This window comes from Photinus pyralis, unplaced genomic scaffold (genome assembly GCF_008802855.1).
Source record: "Photinus pyralis isolate 1611_PpyrPB1 unplaced genomic scaffold, Ppyr1.3 Ppyr1.4_LG9, whole genome shotgun sequence".
Lineage (NCBI taxonomy): Eukaryota > Metazoa > Arthropoda > Insecta > Coleoptera > Lampyridae > Photinus > Photinus pyralis.
The window spans coordinates 8,626,875-8,644,923 of NW_022170878.1; the positions used below are offsets into that span (position 1 = coordinate 8,626,875).

The 18,049-nt window shown below is 36.0% G+C and overlaps 1 protein-coding gene across 3 annotated transcripts in view; it reads left to right on the top strand.

Moving 5' to 3' along the window:
* Positions 1-18,049, top strand: part of LOC116180880 — a 55,090-nt gene that overhangs the window by 18,530 nt on the left and 18,511 nt on the right. For 2 of the 3 annotated variants that reach the window (XM_031501056.1, XM_031501055.1), the window contains exons 2-3: positions 2,770-2,904; positions 13,413-13,505. In XM_031501056.1, coding sequence (XP_031356916.1) covers positions 2,781-2,904; positions 13,413-13,505 — 217 coding nt within the window. In that variant the 5' untranslated portion in view covers positions 2,770-2,780. Of the gene's footprint in view, positions 1-2,696; positions 2,905-13,412; positions 13,506-18,049 lie in introns of those variants that run through there. The other variant, XM_031501054.1, reaches the window with a different exon arrangement.

Below are 18,049 nucleotides of genomic sequence, written 5' to 3' on the forward strand. Positions count from 1 at the left end.
ACACTGGCATTTTACGGTTCTGCAATCCTGATGAATTAATTTTTAGTACCTAGGTCTGACAGAAATGAATGAGCATTGAAGTTTTTGCGTTTATGTAGTCTTGACACGGGTCACTTTGTGGAAGGAAATTTGTATCAGGAGAGCAACATGAAAGAACCCATGATTTACACCTGCTTCCGACTTTGAAATTTCGATACAATTTCAAAGAGAGAAAAATATATCCCGGAAACACGATGGTTGCGAAGGTATCTGAGAAATAATTTTACACCTTCTTGTGTTTCTGTGACCCTGGTACATCGATTTAAGATGTGGCGAACATAATGTGTCAGAATACCTCTGTTTCAAGACCAGTATTCAACAGTCGGTTGCCAATTTGCAGGGGAGACTATACCAGGGTAACATAATAAATCAGATGTAACCAGACACTTTCTGTGGTCCTAATCCGCAATTTGTAAAAAAATAATTCGTAAGTACCAGGAGGAAGAATGCGTGAGGTGCTGCCCGACAATGAATTTTTACACCTTCGTACGCTTCGGGAAGCTACTACAATAATGTTAGAATATAAATTCATATCAGGGAAACATAAATCATGGACAGATCATTCAGAGATGTTGCGTTGTAATCAATTAACCTCATTTTTACTCAGACGTAATACCTGAGAAGGTGTCTATTTTTACATTTAGCATTTCTGTGACATCATGGCATCATTATGTAGGTAAAGGTGAGAATGAATTTTAACCTGCTGGTATTTGTCTTAATATTGACAGTTTGTGTTAAGGAGAATAGAAAGGGATATGTTGTTTAACAATAAATTCTTACATTTCTGGGATCCTGGTACCGTTATCTTTAAGGCCGAAGTTCATAGCAGCCTGAGAAAGTAACTGGCATTGCAAATAAATCAATTTTTGAAAAAAAGGGATTTGGTATCAGGCTGACAAAGCGTGCGAAGGGAAGTTTACATCCTGTTACGTTTCTGGGAATAACTACAATAATTCCTAAGAGATAAATTTGTATCAGGAGGGCAGGTTAATGTAACCTTTATAGATCCTTGTGCTCCTGATACATTGATTTTTAAAAGGGAAATTATTATCATGCTTGCGTTAACACTTCGATGCGGTCCTGGACCTAGTCTTAATACTGGCCTGAAGTATGTATCAGGAGAGCATAATCAGAGAGAAGTTGTTTGAAATTAAATTTTATACTCAATTACGTTTGAAATACAATTTTTATCAGGCGAGCGAACCAATTTTACACCTCCTTGCGTTTCTGTGACCCTGGTATTTCATGTGCACTTCTCCGCAATTAAAACGCCATAAAGGTGCAATAAACATCTCGCGATAGTTTCCGGTAAAGTTGCAAACGTGGAATGGCTTTCGTTTCGTGGAAAACAAATTCCCCCCCCCCCCCCCCCCTTCTGTAAAAGGAAGATTCGATCCCTTTGCTACAATCATCATTATCATCATGAGATAATTCGTGTGCCGCTGGGTGCATTCTTTGAGAGAGTTACAAGGAGTTGAATTTATTTTTCGAAATTTCGAAAATCGCATGAAATGGAATTTCAAAATTCAAAATTTCAAAATGTTGCGATTCGATTCTTAAAATTTTGGAACAGCTCGATTTTGACATCGAAAATAAATTTTGAAAAATATCGGAATCGTTAATTGTCGGTTAATTGGGCTACAATAAAATACACATTTTAATTTTTCTTTCAGTGGAAAATTTCGTTGTCTCACTCTTTCTTCGCGTTAGATATTTTTCGGTTAAATTATGGTCACTAATTAGGCTGAAATTAGGAAACAAGCACTAATCACAATAGGGGTATCTAAAGCCATCTGCATATTTTTGCATATTCATAAATTTCCCCGTTGCCCTAATAACCCAATTTTTTTTAAAAACTAACGAGCGATTGTTGTCACTGACATCGCTTAAAAAATAAATCTTGCGCATCACTCTGTATATAGCAGTTGGCACTTTTGGTTGTAAACAACGCGCCGGCCGGTGGGGGCGTGGGGTGAAATTTGAGAATTTGGTACCGACTATACAAGGTGTTTCAAAAAATTTTGCAGCCGTTGGCATGGTTATGGGCCGAAAATTTCGTGTGGTTTGTTCACTTTTCGTGCGTAATTGCGCAAATGTTTTAGCAAGAGTAGGTACATTAAGGTGGCGCTTAATTCTGTTTGATCTTCGAGCAAATATTTTAGGAAGATAAGACGGAACGTTGTTATCTCTCGCGACGTGCGTCACGTCGGAATTTCTCTCACTTGGCGTGCGAGCCTTTTTTTTGCCTCCAAAATGGAAGAGCAAAAAACCTGCAGCGACTCGCGTGATTTCTCACAGACCGCCCTTTGTTTTGTTTGCGTAACCGAAGACCGGACCCGTTTTTTTTTCGGTCTCTGTAACCGTAGATAAATCGTTTAATCGTTTTTTAATTTGATGGGATCGTAATAAGGTGACAATGAGATGTCGATTGTTCAATGGGAACGCCACCGCCGCCAGGCGCCATGTGGCTTCTTTTTCCTCTCGCCTTTTTTTTCTCCCCCGACGGCTCGTTGTAAGTGGGTGGTCGTCTTAATTAATTAATTAATCGAATTAGGCTTTGCGTAATAGTAGAAATTTTGCGTTATGTAAAGATTTACGGCGAGAAACTGTGGAACTGAATGGTACGAAGCCATTCTAATTGTCTTATTATTTAAAAATGGTCGAAATTTATAATGCAAGCGGTCCGCTTTCGCGTAACGATTTTATTAATGTGTGTCTTTTTGTTTGCAGTGGCGCACGTGATGTGGGCAGCATGGGGTTGGGGGCGGCGTCCTCCCGGCATTTTAACTCCCCTGCTCTTCGTGCTACGCTGCCTCTCCCAAGCCCTCGCCACCGGTTTCCATCGTTTCCTAGCCAGGTTTTCAGGTTAGTAACCTTTCGCCTAGATTTCCTTAATTAATTAGCATTAATTAGCGACTTAATTTTTTTGTAGTTGTGCGATACCGAGCGCGCGCGTTTACCCTTCAAGTAAATAACGTTAACCGGTTATCGTCCGCGAAAAAATTATAAGTGAAAGCAACAGTTACCTACGTTCCGCTATTTTGATTAGGCGTGAAACGAACTGTTTTATGAAATAATATTTAATGACGACGGCGGTGGTCGTTAAACTTCTCGCGATTTGGCAACGTCGCGAATACTACGGCTTTACGTTCAAGGACGCCTCCCCCCCGTGTGTTTATTTCCGGAGGTGACATGAAAATTTCGAACGCTCAAAGAGCTACACAAATTCGAATTAAACGCGGCACGCGTGAGCGGTTGCCACCCACTCACGACCACAATTGGACACTTCCTTCAAGAATTACCACGTACGTAAAATACCTACTCATATCCATCCGTGGGACTTTCGAGATGTTTACTTATCAATTGTTTCACTCGCCAAAAAATTGTTTCGTCCAGAAAATGCCAAATTACTACTCAAAACATAGAGCTGCTCGAATTTTGGATTATGGAAAATTTGAGCGATTCGGTAAATTAGATCGGTTGGCAACGTTGCAAATTATTGCTTCAAATGAGTAGACTGATCTAATTTGAGAGTCTGATACCTTAATTAACCAATTAAATTATGGAAAATTTTGTTGCAAATTAGTGCTCAAAAATTAGTACCTAGAGCTGATCTAATTTGGGATTCTGATACCTTAATTGACCGAATAGGTTTTGGAAAATTTGAGCGGTTCAGAAATCAACTAAATTCACCCTTCATAAATTAAAATGCAAATTAGTGCTCAAAAATTAGTAGAGCTGATCGACTTTCGGATTCTGATACTTAATAATGGTAAATTTGAGCGGTTCAGTAATTAATTGCATTTAACTCGTCAAAAATTAAGTCGATTGCAAGTTAGTGCTTAAAAATTAGTAGGGCTGTTCTAATTTGAGATTTTAATACCTTAATTAGCCGATTAGATTATGGACATTTTCAGCGGTTCAGTAATTAATTAAATTCACTCGCTCATTAGTACTCAAATCGACTCAAATATTAGCAAATCTGATCTAATTTGGGATTCTGATACCTGATACCGAATAGGTTTTGGAAAATTTGAGCGGTTCAGAAATCAACTAAATTCACCCTTCATAAATTAAAATGCAAATTAGTGCTCAAAAATTAGTAGAGCTGATCGACTTTCGGATTCTGATACTTAATAATGGTAAATTTGAGCGGTTCAGTAATTAATTGCATTTAACTCGTCAAAAATTAAGTCGATTGCAAGTTAGTGCTTAAAAATTAGTAGGGCTGTTCTAATTTGAGATTTTAATACCTTAATTAGCCGATTAGATTATGGACATTTTCAGCGGTTCAGTAATTAATTAAATTCACTCGTCAAAAATTAAACCTATTAGCAAGATTGCAAATTAGTGCTCAAAAATTAGTAGAACCGGTCTAATTTGGGATTCTGATACCTTAATTGACCGATTAGATTATAGAATATTTGAGCGGTTCAGTAATTAATTAAATTCACTTGCAAACAATTAGTCGAGCTTACCTAATTTGGGATTCTAATATGTACCTTAATTAACAAATTTGAGCGGTTCAATAATTAATTAAATTCATTCACCAAAAATAGGTCGATTGGCAAAGGTGCAAATTAGTTTATCTAATTCAGGATTCTGATGCGTTAATTAACCGATTATGTTATGTATAATTTGAGCGGTTCAGTAATTTATTAAATTCACTCGTCAACAATTACTACAAGATTGTCTCATTGGGATTCTGATATCTAACCGATTAAAAATTTGAGGTCCAGTAATTAATAAAATTTAATCGATTAGCAAGGTTGCAAATGAGTGCTCAAAAATTAGTAGAACTGCTCTAATTTGGGATTCTGATACCTTAATTGACCAATTAGATTATGGAAAATTTGAGCGGTGAAATAATTAATTAAATTTACTTCACAAAAATTAGTAGACATGCTCTAATTTGGGATTTGGTACCTTAATTGACCAATTAGATTATGAAAAATTTGAGCGGTTCTGAAGTAATTAAAATCACTTGTCAAAAATTATATCGATTTAAAAGATTGTAAACTAGTGCTCAAAAATTACTAGAGCTGGCCGAGTTTTGGATTCTAATAATAAAAATCATTTTAACGCACTCGTCAAAAATTTGATCTATTTCTCGTACCTTATTTAACCGATTAGATTATGGAAAATTTTGAGCGATTAACTAATTAATTGAATTCAGTCGCCAAAAATTAGATGGAGGTTGCAAATTAGTGTTCTAAAATTAGTAGAGCTGATCTAATTTGGAATTCGGGTAAGTTAATTAATCAATTACATTATGGAAAAATTGAGCGCGTTAGTAAGTAATTAAATTCACTCGCCAAAAATCGATTGACAAGGTTTCAAATTAAGTAGTACACCTAATTTAAGTTGGGTTTTTGGTACCTTATTTAACCGATTAGGTTATGGAAAATTTGAACGGTTCAATAATTAATTCAATTCACTCGCCAAAAACTATGATTGTGCATTTTGAGTACACTTATTTAATTAAATTTTCTAATTATCCAGCGTCATAAATCTACGTCGTTGTAATTTAATTGCTTGAGTATCGCATTTGAACCTTAAATTTTTGTGTTCACCTCGTATATTATTTATTTCGTCGATTTGTTAAAATAATGTACAATTAGACAGGCAATTAAGCAGGTGCTCAGAGCTGTTGTTTTAGGCACGAATTTCGGATTCTGATACTTTAATAATGGTAAATTTGAGCGGTTCAGTAATTAATTGCGTTTACTCGCTAAAAATTAAGTCGATTGGCAAGTTAGTGCTTAAAAATTAGTAGGGCTGTTCTAGTTTGAGATTTTATTACCTTGATTAGTCGATTAGATTATGGACATTTTCAGCGGTTCAGTAATTAATTTAATTCACTCCACAAAAATTAGTAGACATGGTCTAATTTGGGATTTGGTACCTTAATTGACCAATTAGATTATGGAAAATTTGAGCGGTTCTGTAATTAATTAAAGTCACTTGTCAAACATTATATCGATTTAAAAGATTGTAAAGTAGTGCTCAAAAATTACTAGAGCTGGCCGAATTTTGGATTCTGATACTTTAATTATGGAAAATTTGAGGGAGTTCAAAAATCATTTAACTCACTCCTCAAAAATTTGATCTATTGTCAACTCAAAATTTAGTAGAGGGTTTCACGTACCTTATTTAACCGATTAGATTATGGAAAATTTTGAGCGATTAACTAATTAATTGAATTCAGTCGCCAAAAATTAGATGGACGTTGCAAATTAGTGTTCTAAAATTGGTAGAGCTGATCTAATTTGGAATTCGGGTAAGTTAATTAATCAATTACATTATGGAAAAATTGAGCGCGTCAGTAACTAATTAAATTCACTCGCCAAAAATCGATTGGCAAGGTTTCAAATTAGTACTGCTAATTTAAGTTTGGGTTCTGGTACCTTGTTTAACCGATTAGGTTATGTAAAATTGGAACGGTTCAATAATTAATTAAATTTACTCGCCAAAAACTATGATTGTGTACTTTGAGTACACGTATTTAATTCAATTTTCTAATTATCGAGCATCATAATTAAATGAAACCACGTCGTCGAAATTTAATTACCTTAGCATCGCATTTGAATTGTAACATTTTGTGTCCACTTCGTGTATTGCTTATTTTCCCGTAGAATGTGAATCTGATTCTCAATTTTTCAGGGCGCGTAATTAATTAGCGCTGATAATTTGGGTTAATTTTGTAATTATCCACCGTCATAATGAAGTGAATATATTTCACTGTAATTTAGTTGCTCGAGTATCGCATTTGAACCTTTAAATTTTGTGTCCACCTCGTACATTATGTATTTTCCCGTGGGATTTGAATCTGACTCTGTAATTTTCAGGGGGCTTATATAATTAGTGCTCGTCTTGATGAATTAATTAGCATCTGCCAATGATGGTTGGCAATATAAATAGATTTTGATTTGTTAAAATAATGTACAATTAGACAGGCAATTAAGCAGGTGCTCAGAGCTGTTGTTTTAGGCACTGAGTAATTTGAATTAATTAATTGGAATTGTCAATTATTCGGGGTTATTGCTAGTTATTGCTTAATTAAGTACTGGTGACAGATTAGGTGTGGATAGTAAGGGACCTATTTGGAATACATCGCGTATCGTTGGACAGGATTGTTGAGGAGTGGGGGGGTTGATCCCCCCCCCCCCCCCACTTATCCGAAGAGGAATTTTAAATATCTTTTAAAATTGTGTCACGACGGTCCATTTAAAAACGAAAACGTGACAATCGCCTGAAAATAACACGGAAACAGGCTTTGATGGGTATCCCGATCCTATTAATACAGCGAAATCCGACAAAAGTTATTTTTAGGGGAAATCTTGGAAACATTCCAACCGAATCTCTGATTCATAATTTTCTGCGTGCGTCCGCAATACGCGAAGTTATTGGCCATTTCGCACCTGTTGATTGACGATGCGAATATCGCGATGTAGGTATATGGTGGTGTCGCGCCAGCGGCGTAACGAGCGGGAGGGTCAATTAGTTATAGCTGCCCGTAATTATAAGCGGCCGTCACGTCCGCAAAAATTGCACGCTACACCTAATTAATTATTCTTTAGAAAATCTTCCTCTTTAACTGGATCCCATTCAGATGTCAACCCGAAGACACATCGCCTTCGCGCGTTATTTTCATTTCGTTTGTTTGCGCTCGCTGAATCGGTGCATGCAAGTTTCGGTTGACGTCACCGTTTGGTCCGCTTTTCGAAACCGAAAGTCAACGACCAAAAGGTGCAAAAAAAAGTGGTGCAATTTCTTGCGGAGGAATGCGCTTCACGAACGGGGAGTGGGTGGTCCGCCATCTGTCTAGCGCTACCGGCAAGGACGCGAGGTATTACCGAGTCTAAGAAAAGTGGAGTATATTATGATAGTTGTTTAACAGGTTAAAGTCTCGATCGTGCGTTAGACACACGAGCGAAAAAGAACGGTTTTAATTGTGCAAGAGAAACCGGACATAACCTCAAAAAAAAATGCAACATTGCGTGATATTGCGGATGCGATTGCACTCGCTCAAATTGTGTGTATTTTGAAAGGTTGCGTCATAATCACACATCGTCTTATGTAAGACGTCGCCGTCAGTCAGCCATCTGGATCGACTCGTACAAGGTTGACAATTACAATAAAATCGTCGAATGCCTACCTGATTTACTTCCTACGTCGGAAATTGCGCAATTAGACCAATCGAAACTGGGTTATGTCGAGAAAATCCATACTACGCTTGTTTGTTCTGCATTATTTTTCCATCGTGGGTGACATTTGGGGGGGGGACAACCTGATCGATCGCTTGAGCCTTGACCGATTCTTTTGTTTTCGATCTCCTTCAAAGGTGCGATCCGGTACCCACAACGCGTCCATAAATGACGCTTATCAGAGGTTATCGTGAGATGAGAAACCTCCTTTTTTTTGCGAAGCCACGTTCGTGACTCAGACGGCGAGGGGCCCTCTGGGACGCGGTATTAAAAGAAGTTGACGAAACCGTATCACAGCTGGTCTTCGCATTCTTCAAAAGGCTCAAGATAGTGTAAGCGGAAGACAGAGATGGCCTTTAACATTTTTAAGGCTCTTTAACAGTCCGAAGGTTTTCAAGGGTCGCCTAGAAAACCTTTTAGGATCTTTGAAAGTCCTTAGGTGGCATTCGAGCAAAGCCATTTTGAGATTTTTGACTTTCAAGTTAAAATTTAAAGCTCCTAATAGTCTCTTCCAAGCTTGAAAATTACAGTTTCGTTTCAGAATCACCCTTGAAACATTTATTTGTTAAAAATCGTCGCGAAATCGCCCCTTGAAACTTTTTAGGGGCATTCGAACCGAGAGATTTTGAGATTTTTTTCTTGCAAGTTAAAATTTAAAGCTACGAGTGTCTTCCGAAACTTGAAGTCTGCAGTTTCGTATCAGAATCGCACTTGAAACATTTATTTGTTAGAATCCATCGCGAAATCGCCCCTAAACATTTCTTTAGGGGCATTCGAGCCAAGATATTTTGAGATTTTTAACTTTCAAGTTTAAATATCAAGATCCGAGTGTCTTCCAAGCTTGAAGTATGCAATTTAGTTTCAGAATCGCACTTGAAACATTTATTTGTTAGAATCCATCGCGAAATCGCCCCTAAACATTTTTTAGGAGCATTCGAGCCAAGATATTTTGAGATTTTTAACTTTCAAGTTTAAATATAAAGCTGCGAATGTCTTCCAAGCTTGAAAGTTGCAATTTAGTTTCAGAATCGCACTTGAAACATTTATTTGTTAGAATCCATCGCGAAATCGCCCCTAAACATTTTTTAGGAGCATTCGAGCCAAGATATTTTGAGATTTTTAACTTTCAAGTTTAAATATAAAGCTGCGAATGTCTTCCAAGTTTGAAAGTTGCAATTTAGTTTCAGAATCGCACTTGAAACATTTATTTGTTAGAATCCATCGCGAAATCGCCCCTAAACATTTTTTAGGAGCATTCGAGCCAAGATATTTTGAGATTTTTAACTTTCAAGTTTAAATATAAAGCTGCGAATGTCTTCCAAGCTTGAAAGTTGCAATTTAGTTTCAGAATCGCACTTGAAACATTTATTTGTTAGAATCCATCGCGAAATCGCCCCTAAACATTTTTTAGGAGCATTCGAGCCAAGATATTTTGAGATTTTTAACTTTCAAGTTTAAATATAAAGCTGCGAATGTCTTCCAAGCTTGAAAGTTGCAATTTAGTTTCAGAATCGCACTTGAAACATTTATTTGTTAGAATCCATCGCGAAATCGCCCCTAAACATTTTTTAGGAGCATTCGAGCCAAGATATTTTGAGATTTTTAACTTTCAAGTTTAAATATAAAGCTGCGAATGTCTTCCAAGCTTGAAAGTTGCAATTTAGTTTCAGAATCGCACTTGAAACATTTATTTGTTAGAATCCATCGCGAAATCGCCCCTAAACATTTTTTAGGAGCATTCGAGCCAAGATATTTTGAGATTTTTAACTTTCAAGTTTAAATATAAAGCTGCGAATGTCTTCCAAGTTTGAAAGTTGCAATTTAGTTTCAGAATCGCACTTGAAACATTTATTTGTTAGAATCCATCGCGAAATCGCCCCTAAACATTTTTAGGAGCATTCGAGCCAAGATATTTTGAGATTTTTAACTTTCAAGTTTAAATATAAAGCTGCGAATGTCTTCCAAGTTTGAAAGTTGCAATTTAGTTTCAGAATCGCACTTGAAACATTTATTTGTTAGAATCCATCGCGAAATCGCCCCTAAACAATTTTTAGGAGCATTCGAGCCAAGATATTTTGAGATTTTTAACTTTCAAGTTTAAATATAAAGCTGCGAATGTCTTCCAAGTTTGAAAGTTGCAATTTAGTTTCAGAATCGCACTTGAAACATTTATTTGTTAGAATCCATCGCGAAATCGCCCCTAAACATTTTTTAGGAGCATTCGAGCCAAGATATTTTGAGATTTTTAACTTTCAAGTTTAAATATAAAGCTGCGAATGTCTTCCAAGTTTGAAAGTTGCAATTTAGTTTCAGAATCGCACTTGAAACATTTATTTGTTAGAATCCATCTTGAAATCGCCCCTAAACATTTTTTAGGAGCATTCGAGCCAAGATATTTTGAGATTTTTAACTTTCAAGTTTAAATATAAAGCTGCGAATGTCTTCCAAGCTTGAAAGTTGCAATTTAGTTTCAGAATCGCACTTGAAACATTTATTTGTTAGAATCCATCGCGAAATCGCCCCTAAACAATTTTTAGGAGCATTCGAGCCAAGATATTTTGAGATTTTTAACTTTCAAGTTTAAATATAAAGCTGCGAATGTCTTCCAAGCTTGAAAGTTGCAATTTAGTTTCAGAATCGCTCTTGAAACATTTATTTGTTAGAATCCATCGCGAAATCGCCCCTAAACATTTTTTTAGGAGCATTCGAGCCAAGATATTTTGAGATTTTTAACTTTCAAGTTTAAATATAAAGCTGCGAATGTCTTCCAAGCTTGAAAGTTGCAATTTAGTTTCAGAATCGCACTTGAAACATTTATTTGTTAGAATCCATCTTGAAATCGCCCCTAAACATTTTTTAGGAGCATTCGAGCCAAGATATTTTGAGATTTTTAACTTTCAAGTTTAAATATAAAGCTGCGAATGTCTTCCAAGCTTGAAAGTTGCAATTTAGTTTCAAAATCGCACTTGAAACATTTATTTGTTAAAAATATACAAGAAATCGCCACTTAGAATTTTTTTCGCATCCGAACCAAAAGATTTTGGGCTGTCTAGTTAAAATTGAAAGCTGTAATTTCATATCCCCAGCTACATCTCAAATAAAGTTGTTTGGTTAACGCTATACAGATAATGACAGAAAATCGAAATCCAATAGGAAGCTGTACAGTGGCGTCCGTCTGATTAAAACTCCAATCTCGTGACTTTTATGGCGCTGGGAAGAGGGAATGCGAAAAGAACGCGACAATGAGGTTAAGGGTTGAACTTCGTTTAAGTGAAATTAAATTTATACGCGTCGAGGGTCATCGTCCTGACGCCCGGGAATTTAATTTGCGAAATTTGAACGCGCCACTGTGAGAAACGGCGACCTTTATGAGGTTAAAAGGGTGTGACATCAGTAACTAAATTATATCATTGGAATTTTTTATGGATGCAAATTATCATTATTTAATAGGTCGCCGTGTCACGAAAATGAAAATTGAGGGGCCCTTCCCTCGCATCCAGCCTTGAACTCGGCGGAACGAAAATAGACGCAGACAGACTTTGTGTTTGAATAATTAGTGCAATTAATTTTTTTTTTTGGTTAATTGATTAGCCCTCGATTAGATCAGTTGATATACTTTTACGTAATCACGAAGGAGGCGCCAGAAACTGTTTGAGCGTGGCCCATTTTAAAAAAAGGTAAACGCGATCAGATGATCATCGGGGCCCCTAAGACCTGTTTTTATTCAAATGGGCGCCCACACTTGGAATTCTTTACTCGTGCCGCGGACGAACTTTATCAATGCATGTACATGAATTAAACAATTCGAATTCCAGACCAAATAATTGCCATACTTGGACTGGATTTAAAACGCATCCATTACTATCGTCTTCAAGAGCGAAGAAAGGGGCGCGAATTGCATTTCAAAAATGTCTTCGCTCATCTTTGACTACGAAGATCAACTGAGGCACTACTGCACATCTTAGAGCTTGCCAACAGAATCTTGACAGCCAAAAATCTTAAAATCTCTTGGCTCAAATGCCCCTAAATACATTTCAAGGGGCGATTTCTCCATGATTTTTGGCAAATAAACGTTTTAAGTGCAATTCTGAAACGAAATTGCAGAATTCACGCTTGGAAGACATTCGCAGCTTTATATTTAAACTTGAAAGTCAAAAATCTCAAAAACTGTTGGTTCGAAGGCCCCTAGAAAAATGTTTAGGGGCGACTTCGCGATGATTTCTAACAAATAAATATTTCAAGTGCGATTCTGAAACTAAATTGCATACTTCAAGCTTGGAAGATACGCGGATCTTAATATTTTAACTTGAAAGTTAAAAATTCCACAATTTCTTGACTCGAATGCCCCTAAAAAAATGTTTAGGGGCGACTTCGCGATGATTTCTAACAAATAAATGTTTCAAGTGCGATTCTGAAACTAAATTGCATACTTCAAGCTTGGAAAACACTCTGATCTTAATAGGTATTTTAACTTGAAAGTTAAAAATCCCACAATTTCTTGCCTCGAATGCCCCTAAAAAAATGTTTAGGGGCGACTTCGCGATGATTTCTAACAAATAAATATTTCAAGGGCGATTCTGAAACTAAATTGCATACTTCAAGCTTGGAAGACATTCGCAGCTTTATATTTAAACTTGAAAGTTAAAAATCTCAAATTCTCTTGGCTCGAAGGCCCCTAAAAAAATGTTTAGGGGCGACTTCGCGATGGTTTCTAACAATGAAATGTTTCAAGTGCGATTCTGAAACGAAATTGCAGATTTTAAGTTTGGAAGACACTCGCCAGCTTTAAATTTAACTTGAAATTTACAAATCTGACGATCTGCTTGATACAGACAGACATTTATATAGAATGTAGCAGTTTCGTGTAATCAATAACTTTTAAGCTTTATCGTTGGGGGTTTCACTTTCATTTGGTGGATTCACCCTCGGCGTCTGAAGGGCGAGAAACGAGATAAATCACCTTTACGATGTTTTTAGTCGTCATCTTCAACCATTAAAAGTATAAATGTAAGTACCTAAGCGCCTTACGTAATTTAAATTCGCGATTGGCGGCTGGCCAACTTACTTGCGCCCCGCCATTTTTAAACGCGATCGCGTTTTATGCTGTGCACGTGCAAATTGCGGCTCGAAGGACCATCTAATTAATTTCGTTCTGCTTTGTTTCAGGCCGAAGACGACTGCTGGAGACGATCAATCACAAATCGCCCCCGCCTTGGACACTCTTAGTCTTATTAGTATCTACGTTGTTAAGCATAGCGGGTAAGTCTCCGTGAGATTCGATCTGACCGCAAGACTCCATCTTGGGCTAGTAAAACTCGCGAGCGGTCGCTGAAATCGCGTCCGCGCGGCTTTATTCGAATTGTGTACGGTAAATTTTTCTAAGGATTCGTGGGGCATTGTGTTTCTCTGCCAACGACACGTACGAAGGGGGTGATTGAACAATTCTATGGCTATTAAATCGGGCCGAGTTTGTTTGTTATTGCGTAACCCTCGACTGCTACCACTTAAAGAGCTGAAGGTTTTTTTTTGTTCCGTAGAACTCACTTTTATTGTGCTAATTCCGCCTGCGACTTTCTGAGAGTATCTGTATTTTTCCGCTTACACCGGATGCGTAATAAGTATTAAGAAGTCAAGGTTAGTTTTGAATTTAAATATTAAAGATTAGACATTGGAAGATTTTTTTGGAAATTTACTTATTAAAGGACTTAGGTATGGTTTTAGATCCCAAAACAGTAGGTATCCAAAAATGTAATGTTTTTGACTTTTTTAATGGGAAAACAGATTTTTTTGGTTATTTTTGGATTGAAAAATTGAAGATTAGATCTCGAATTGTTTGGAAAATTCCATATTAAAGGACTGAGGTACCGTTTTGGATCACAAAGGGGCAGATATTCAAAAATCTAATACTTTTGACTCTTTTAATTTGGAAAACTGAATGTTTTGAGTATTTTTGAATTGAAAAATTGAAGATTAGATCTCGAATTGTTTGGAAAATTCCATATTAAAGGACTGAGGTACCGTTTTGGATCACAAGGGGGCAGATATTCAAAAATCTAATACTTTTGACTTTTTTATTTGGAAAAATGAATGTTTTGGGTATTTTTGAATTGAAAAATTGAAGATTAGATCTCGAATTGTTTGGAAAATTCCATATTAAAGGACTTAGGTACAGTTTTGGATCACAAAGGGGCAGATATTCAAAAATCTAATACTTTTGACTCTTTTAATTTGGAAAACTGAATGTTTTTTGTATTTTTGAATTGAAAAATTGAAGATTAGATCTCGAATTGTTTGGAAAATTCCATACTAAAGGACTTAGGTACCGTTTTGGATCACAAAGGGGCAGATATTCAAAAATCTAATACTTTTGACTCTTTTAATTTGGAAAAGTGAATGTTTTGGGTATTTTTGAATTGAAAAATTGAAGATTAGATCTCGAATTGTTTGGAAAATTCCATATTAAAGGACTTAGGTACAGTTTTGGATCCCAAAGGGGCAGATATTCAAAAATCTAATACTTTTGACTCTTTTAATTTGGAAAACTGAATGTTTTGAGTATTTTTGAATTGAAAAATTGAAGATTAGATCTCGAATTGTTTGGAAAATTCCATATTAAAGGACTGAGGTACCGTTTTGGATCACAAAGGGGCAGATATTCAAAAATCTAATACTTTTGACTTTTTTATTTGGAAAAATGAATGTTTGGGTATTTTTGAATTGAAAAATTGAAGATTAGATCTCGAATTGTTTGGAAAATTCCATATTAAAGGACTTAGGTACCGTTTTGGATCACAAAGGGGCAGATATTCAAAAATCTAATACTTTTGACTCTTTTAATTTGGAAAACTGAATGTTTTGGGTATTTTTGAATTGAAAAATTGAAGATTAGATCTCGAATTGTTTGGAAAATTCCATATTAAAGGACTTAGGTACCGTTTTGGATCACAAAGGGGCAGATATTCAAAAATCTAATACTTTTGACTCTTTTAATTTGGAAAACTGAATGTTTTGGGTATTTTTGAATTGAAAAATTGAAGATTAGATCTCGAATTGTTTGGAAAATTCCATATTAAAGGACTTAGGTACCGTTTTGGATCACAAAGGGGCAGATATTCAAAAATCTAATACTTTTGACTCTTTTAATTTGGAAAACTGAATGTTTTGGGTATTTTTGAATTGAAAAATTAAAAATTAGATCTCGAATTGTTTGGAAAATTCTATATTAATAGGATTTAGGTATAATTTTGGACCCAAAGCAGCTAATATTCAAAAATCTAATGCAACTTTTCTTTCTACTTGGCTTAAATCGATGGATATTTAAATATTAGCGTTTGTCTCGCTTTTGTAATGTATTTATTGAGCCGTTTGGTCACGTGACGATACTGTTTTCGGATCGAAGGAACCGAAATGACTTTCTTTTCCCTTCGAAAAAAGTCAACGACACTATTTGTTTGCGTAGAGATATAATCAAAACGAACGATCAAACGATTACGTTTGCTCACGCAACAAACCGTTTACAGGAATAGACGAATTTTCGTGACTTTGACCATGAAACCAGAGCGATGCAATCGTAAGGGCCGTATATTACTGTCATCGGCGGAGGGCGATAGGCACGACAGTCGTCGATTCCGCCCTGCGGGCCCTTCCGTTGAGATTTTCCGATTCTTGCAAGGAAGAGTGCCATAATTGCGTGCGCGGTTAATGTTCAATGACTCCTAGAGATATGCAAATGGCGTATACGGCTCGAGAAGAATGCCACCTTTTTTTTTGTTCGGGAATGCTTCCTTGTTGCCGTGAGATTCGCACGTTTTCCCATAAAGTGGCGCACTTCGCAAAAAGATTAATCGATTAGACGGCCATCGAGGCTTGACACGCGAACGCATTTAAATAACTGTACCCGCGCGCTTTAATGAGAAAATTGACATTCGTACGTACTGCATAAATAAAATTAGACACGTACGAACAGTGATAACCTTCAAATTGACAAATCCATCACCTTATTGTGTCTGGGTGAGCATAATGACTTCGCATCTCCCGACGGCGGCGTTTGGGAATTTGCCAAGAGTGTCTGGAACGTTCTTCGGTTTCTAATTATTCCATTTTGACTCTCTGTACGTAGATGACAAGTACTCAAACCATTTCTATACTGTCTATTGCAAAATTCGACAAAATCGCATAGGGCGTTGAGATCGGAAGAGAAAGGGTATAATTTGGTTCTTGAAAATGGGCATTTTTAGAATGCGCCATTTATATTCCAAACTGTGTTTGCCAAAGCTTTTTTTCCTACTAGGCTTCTCAGATCATGGTAAGGTTTTAATCGACGCTTCCATGCAAATGAAGTGAAACCCTACAACAAATTTGCAGCTGAGATCTTGGAAGGAATTTGAAGCTTCACAGACATTTGTACCTTTAAATTTCAATGTGAAACCTTTTATTTTAAAATGTGAACCTTGAATCGTTAAACAAATAATTTCAGGCTGAGACTCAGGCCGAGATCTTAAAGGAAAATTTCAAAATTGAAGCTTCACTGACATTTTTACCTTGAAATTTCAATGTGAAACTCTTTATTTTAAAATGTGAACCTTGAACCCTTAAAGAATTAATTTCCGACCGAAGTGTTGAAAGGAGAATTGCAAAATTGAAGCTTGACAGTTCTTTTGAGCTTCAAAATACAATGTGAAACCTTTTATTTTAAAATGTGGATCTTGAATCGTTAAAAAAATAATTTCAGGCTGAGACTCGGGCCGAGATTTTAAAGGAAAATATCAAAATTGAAGCTTCACTGATATTTTTACCTTAAAATTTCAATGTGAAACTATTTTAAAATGTGAACCTTGAACCCTTAAAGAATTGATTTCCAGCCGAAGTGTTGAAAGGAGAATTGTAAAATTGAAGCTTGACATGAGCTTCAAATTACAATGTGAAACCTTTTATTTTAAAATGTGAACCTTGAATCTTTAAAAAAATAATTTCAGGCTGAGACTCGGGCCGAGATTTTAAAGGAAAATTTCAAAATTGAAGCTTCACAGAAATTTTTACCTTAAAATTTCAATGTGAAACTCTTTATTTTAAAATGTGAACCTTGAACCCTTAAAGAATTGATTTCCACCCGAAGTGTTGAAAGGAGAATTGCAAAATTGAAGCTTGACAGTCCTTTTGAGCTTCAAATTACAATGTGAAACCTTTTATTTTAAAATGTGGATCTTGAATCGTTAAAAAAATAATTTCAGGCTGAGACTCGGGCCGTGATCTTAAAGGAAAATTTCAAAATTGAAGCTTCACTGACATTTTTACCTTTAAATTTTAATGTGAAACTGTTTATTTTAAAATGTGAACCTTGAACCCTTAAAAAATGATTTCAAGCTGAAATATTGAAAGAAGAGTTGTAAAATTGCAACTTGATAGTCGTTTTGAGCTTCAAAACCCTTTATTTTAAAATGTGAACCTTAAAAAAAATGATTTCAGGCAGAGTTTCAGGGCGAGATCTTGAAGGAAAGTTTCAAAATTGAAGCTTCACAGACATTTTTACCTCTAAATTTCAATGTGAAACCCTTTATTTTAAAATTTGAACCTTGAACCCTTAAAAAAATGATTTCAAGCTGAAAAGTTGAAAGGAGAATTGCAAAATTGAAACTTGACAGTCGTTTTGAGCTTCAAAACCCCTTTATTTTAAAATGTGAATCTTGAACCTTTCAAAAAAATGATTTCCAGCTGAAATCTTGAATGGAAATTTCAAAATTGAGGCTGAACAGACATTTTTATCTTACGATTTATTTTAAAATGTGAACCATGAAGATCTATAA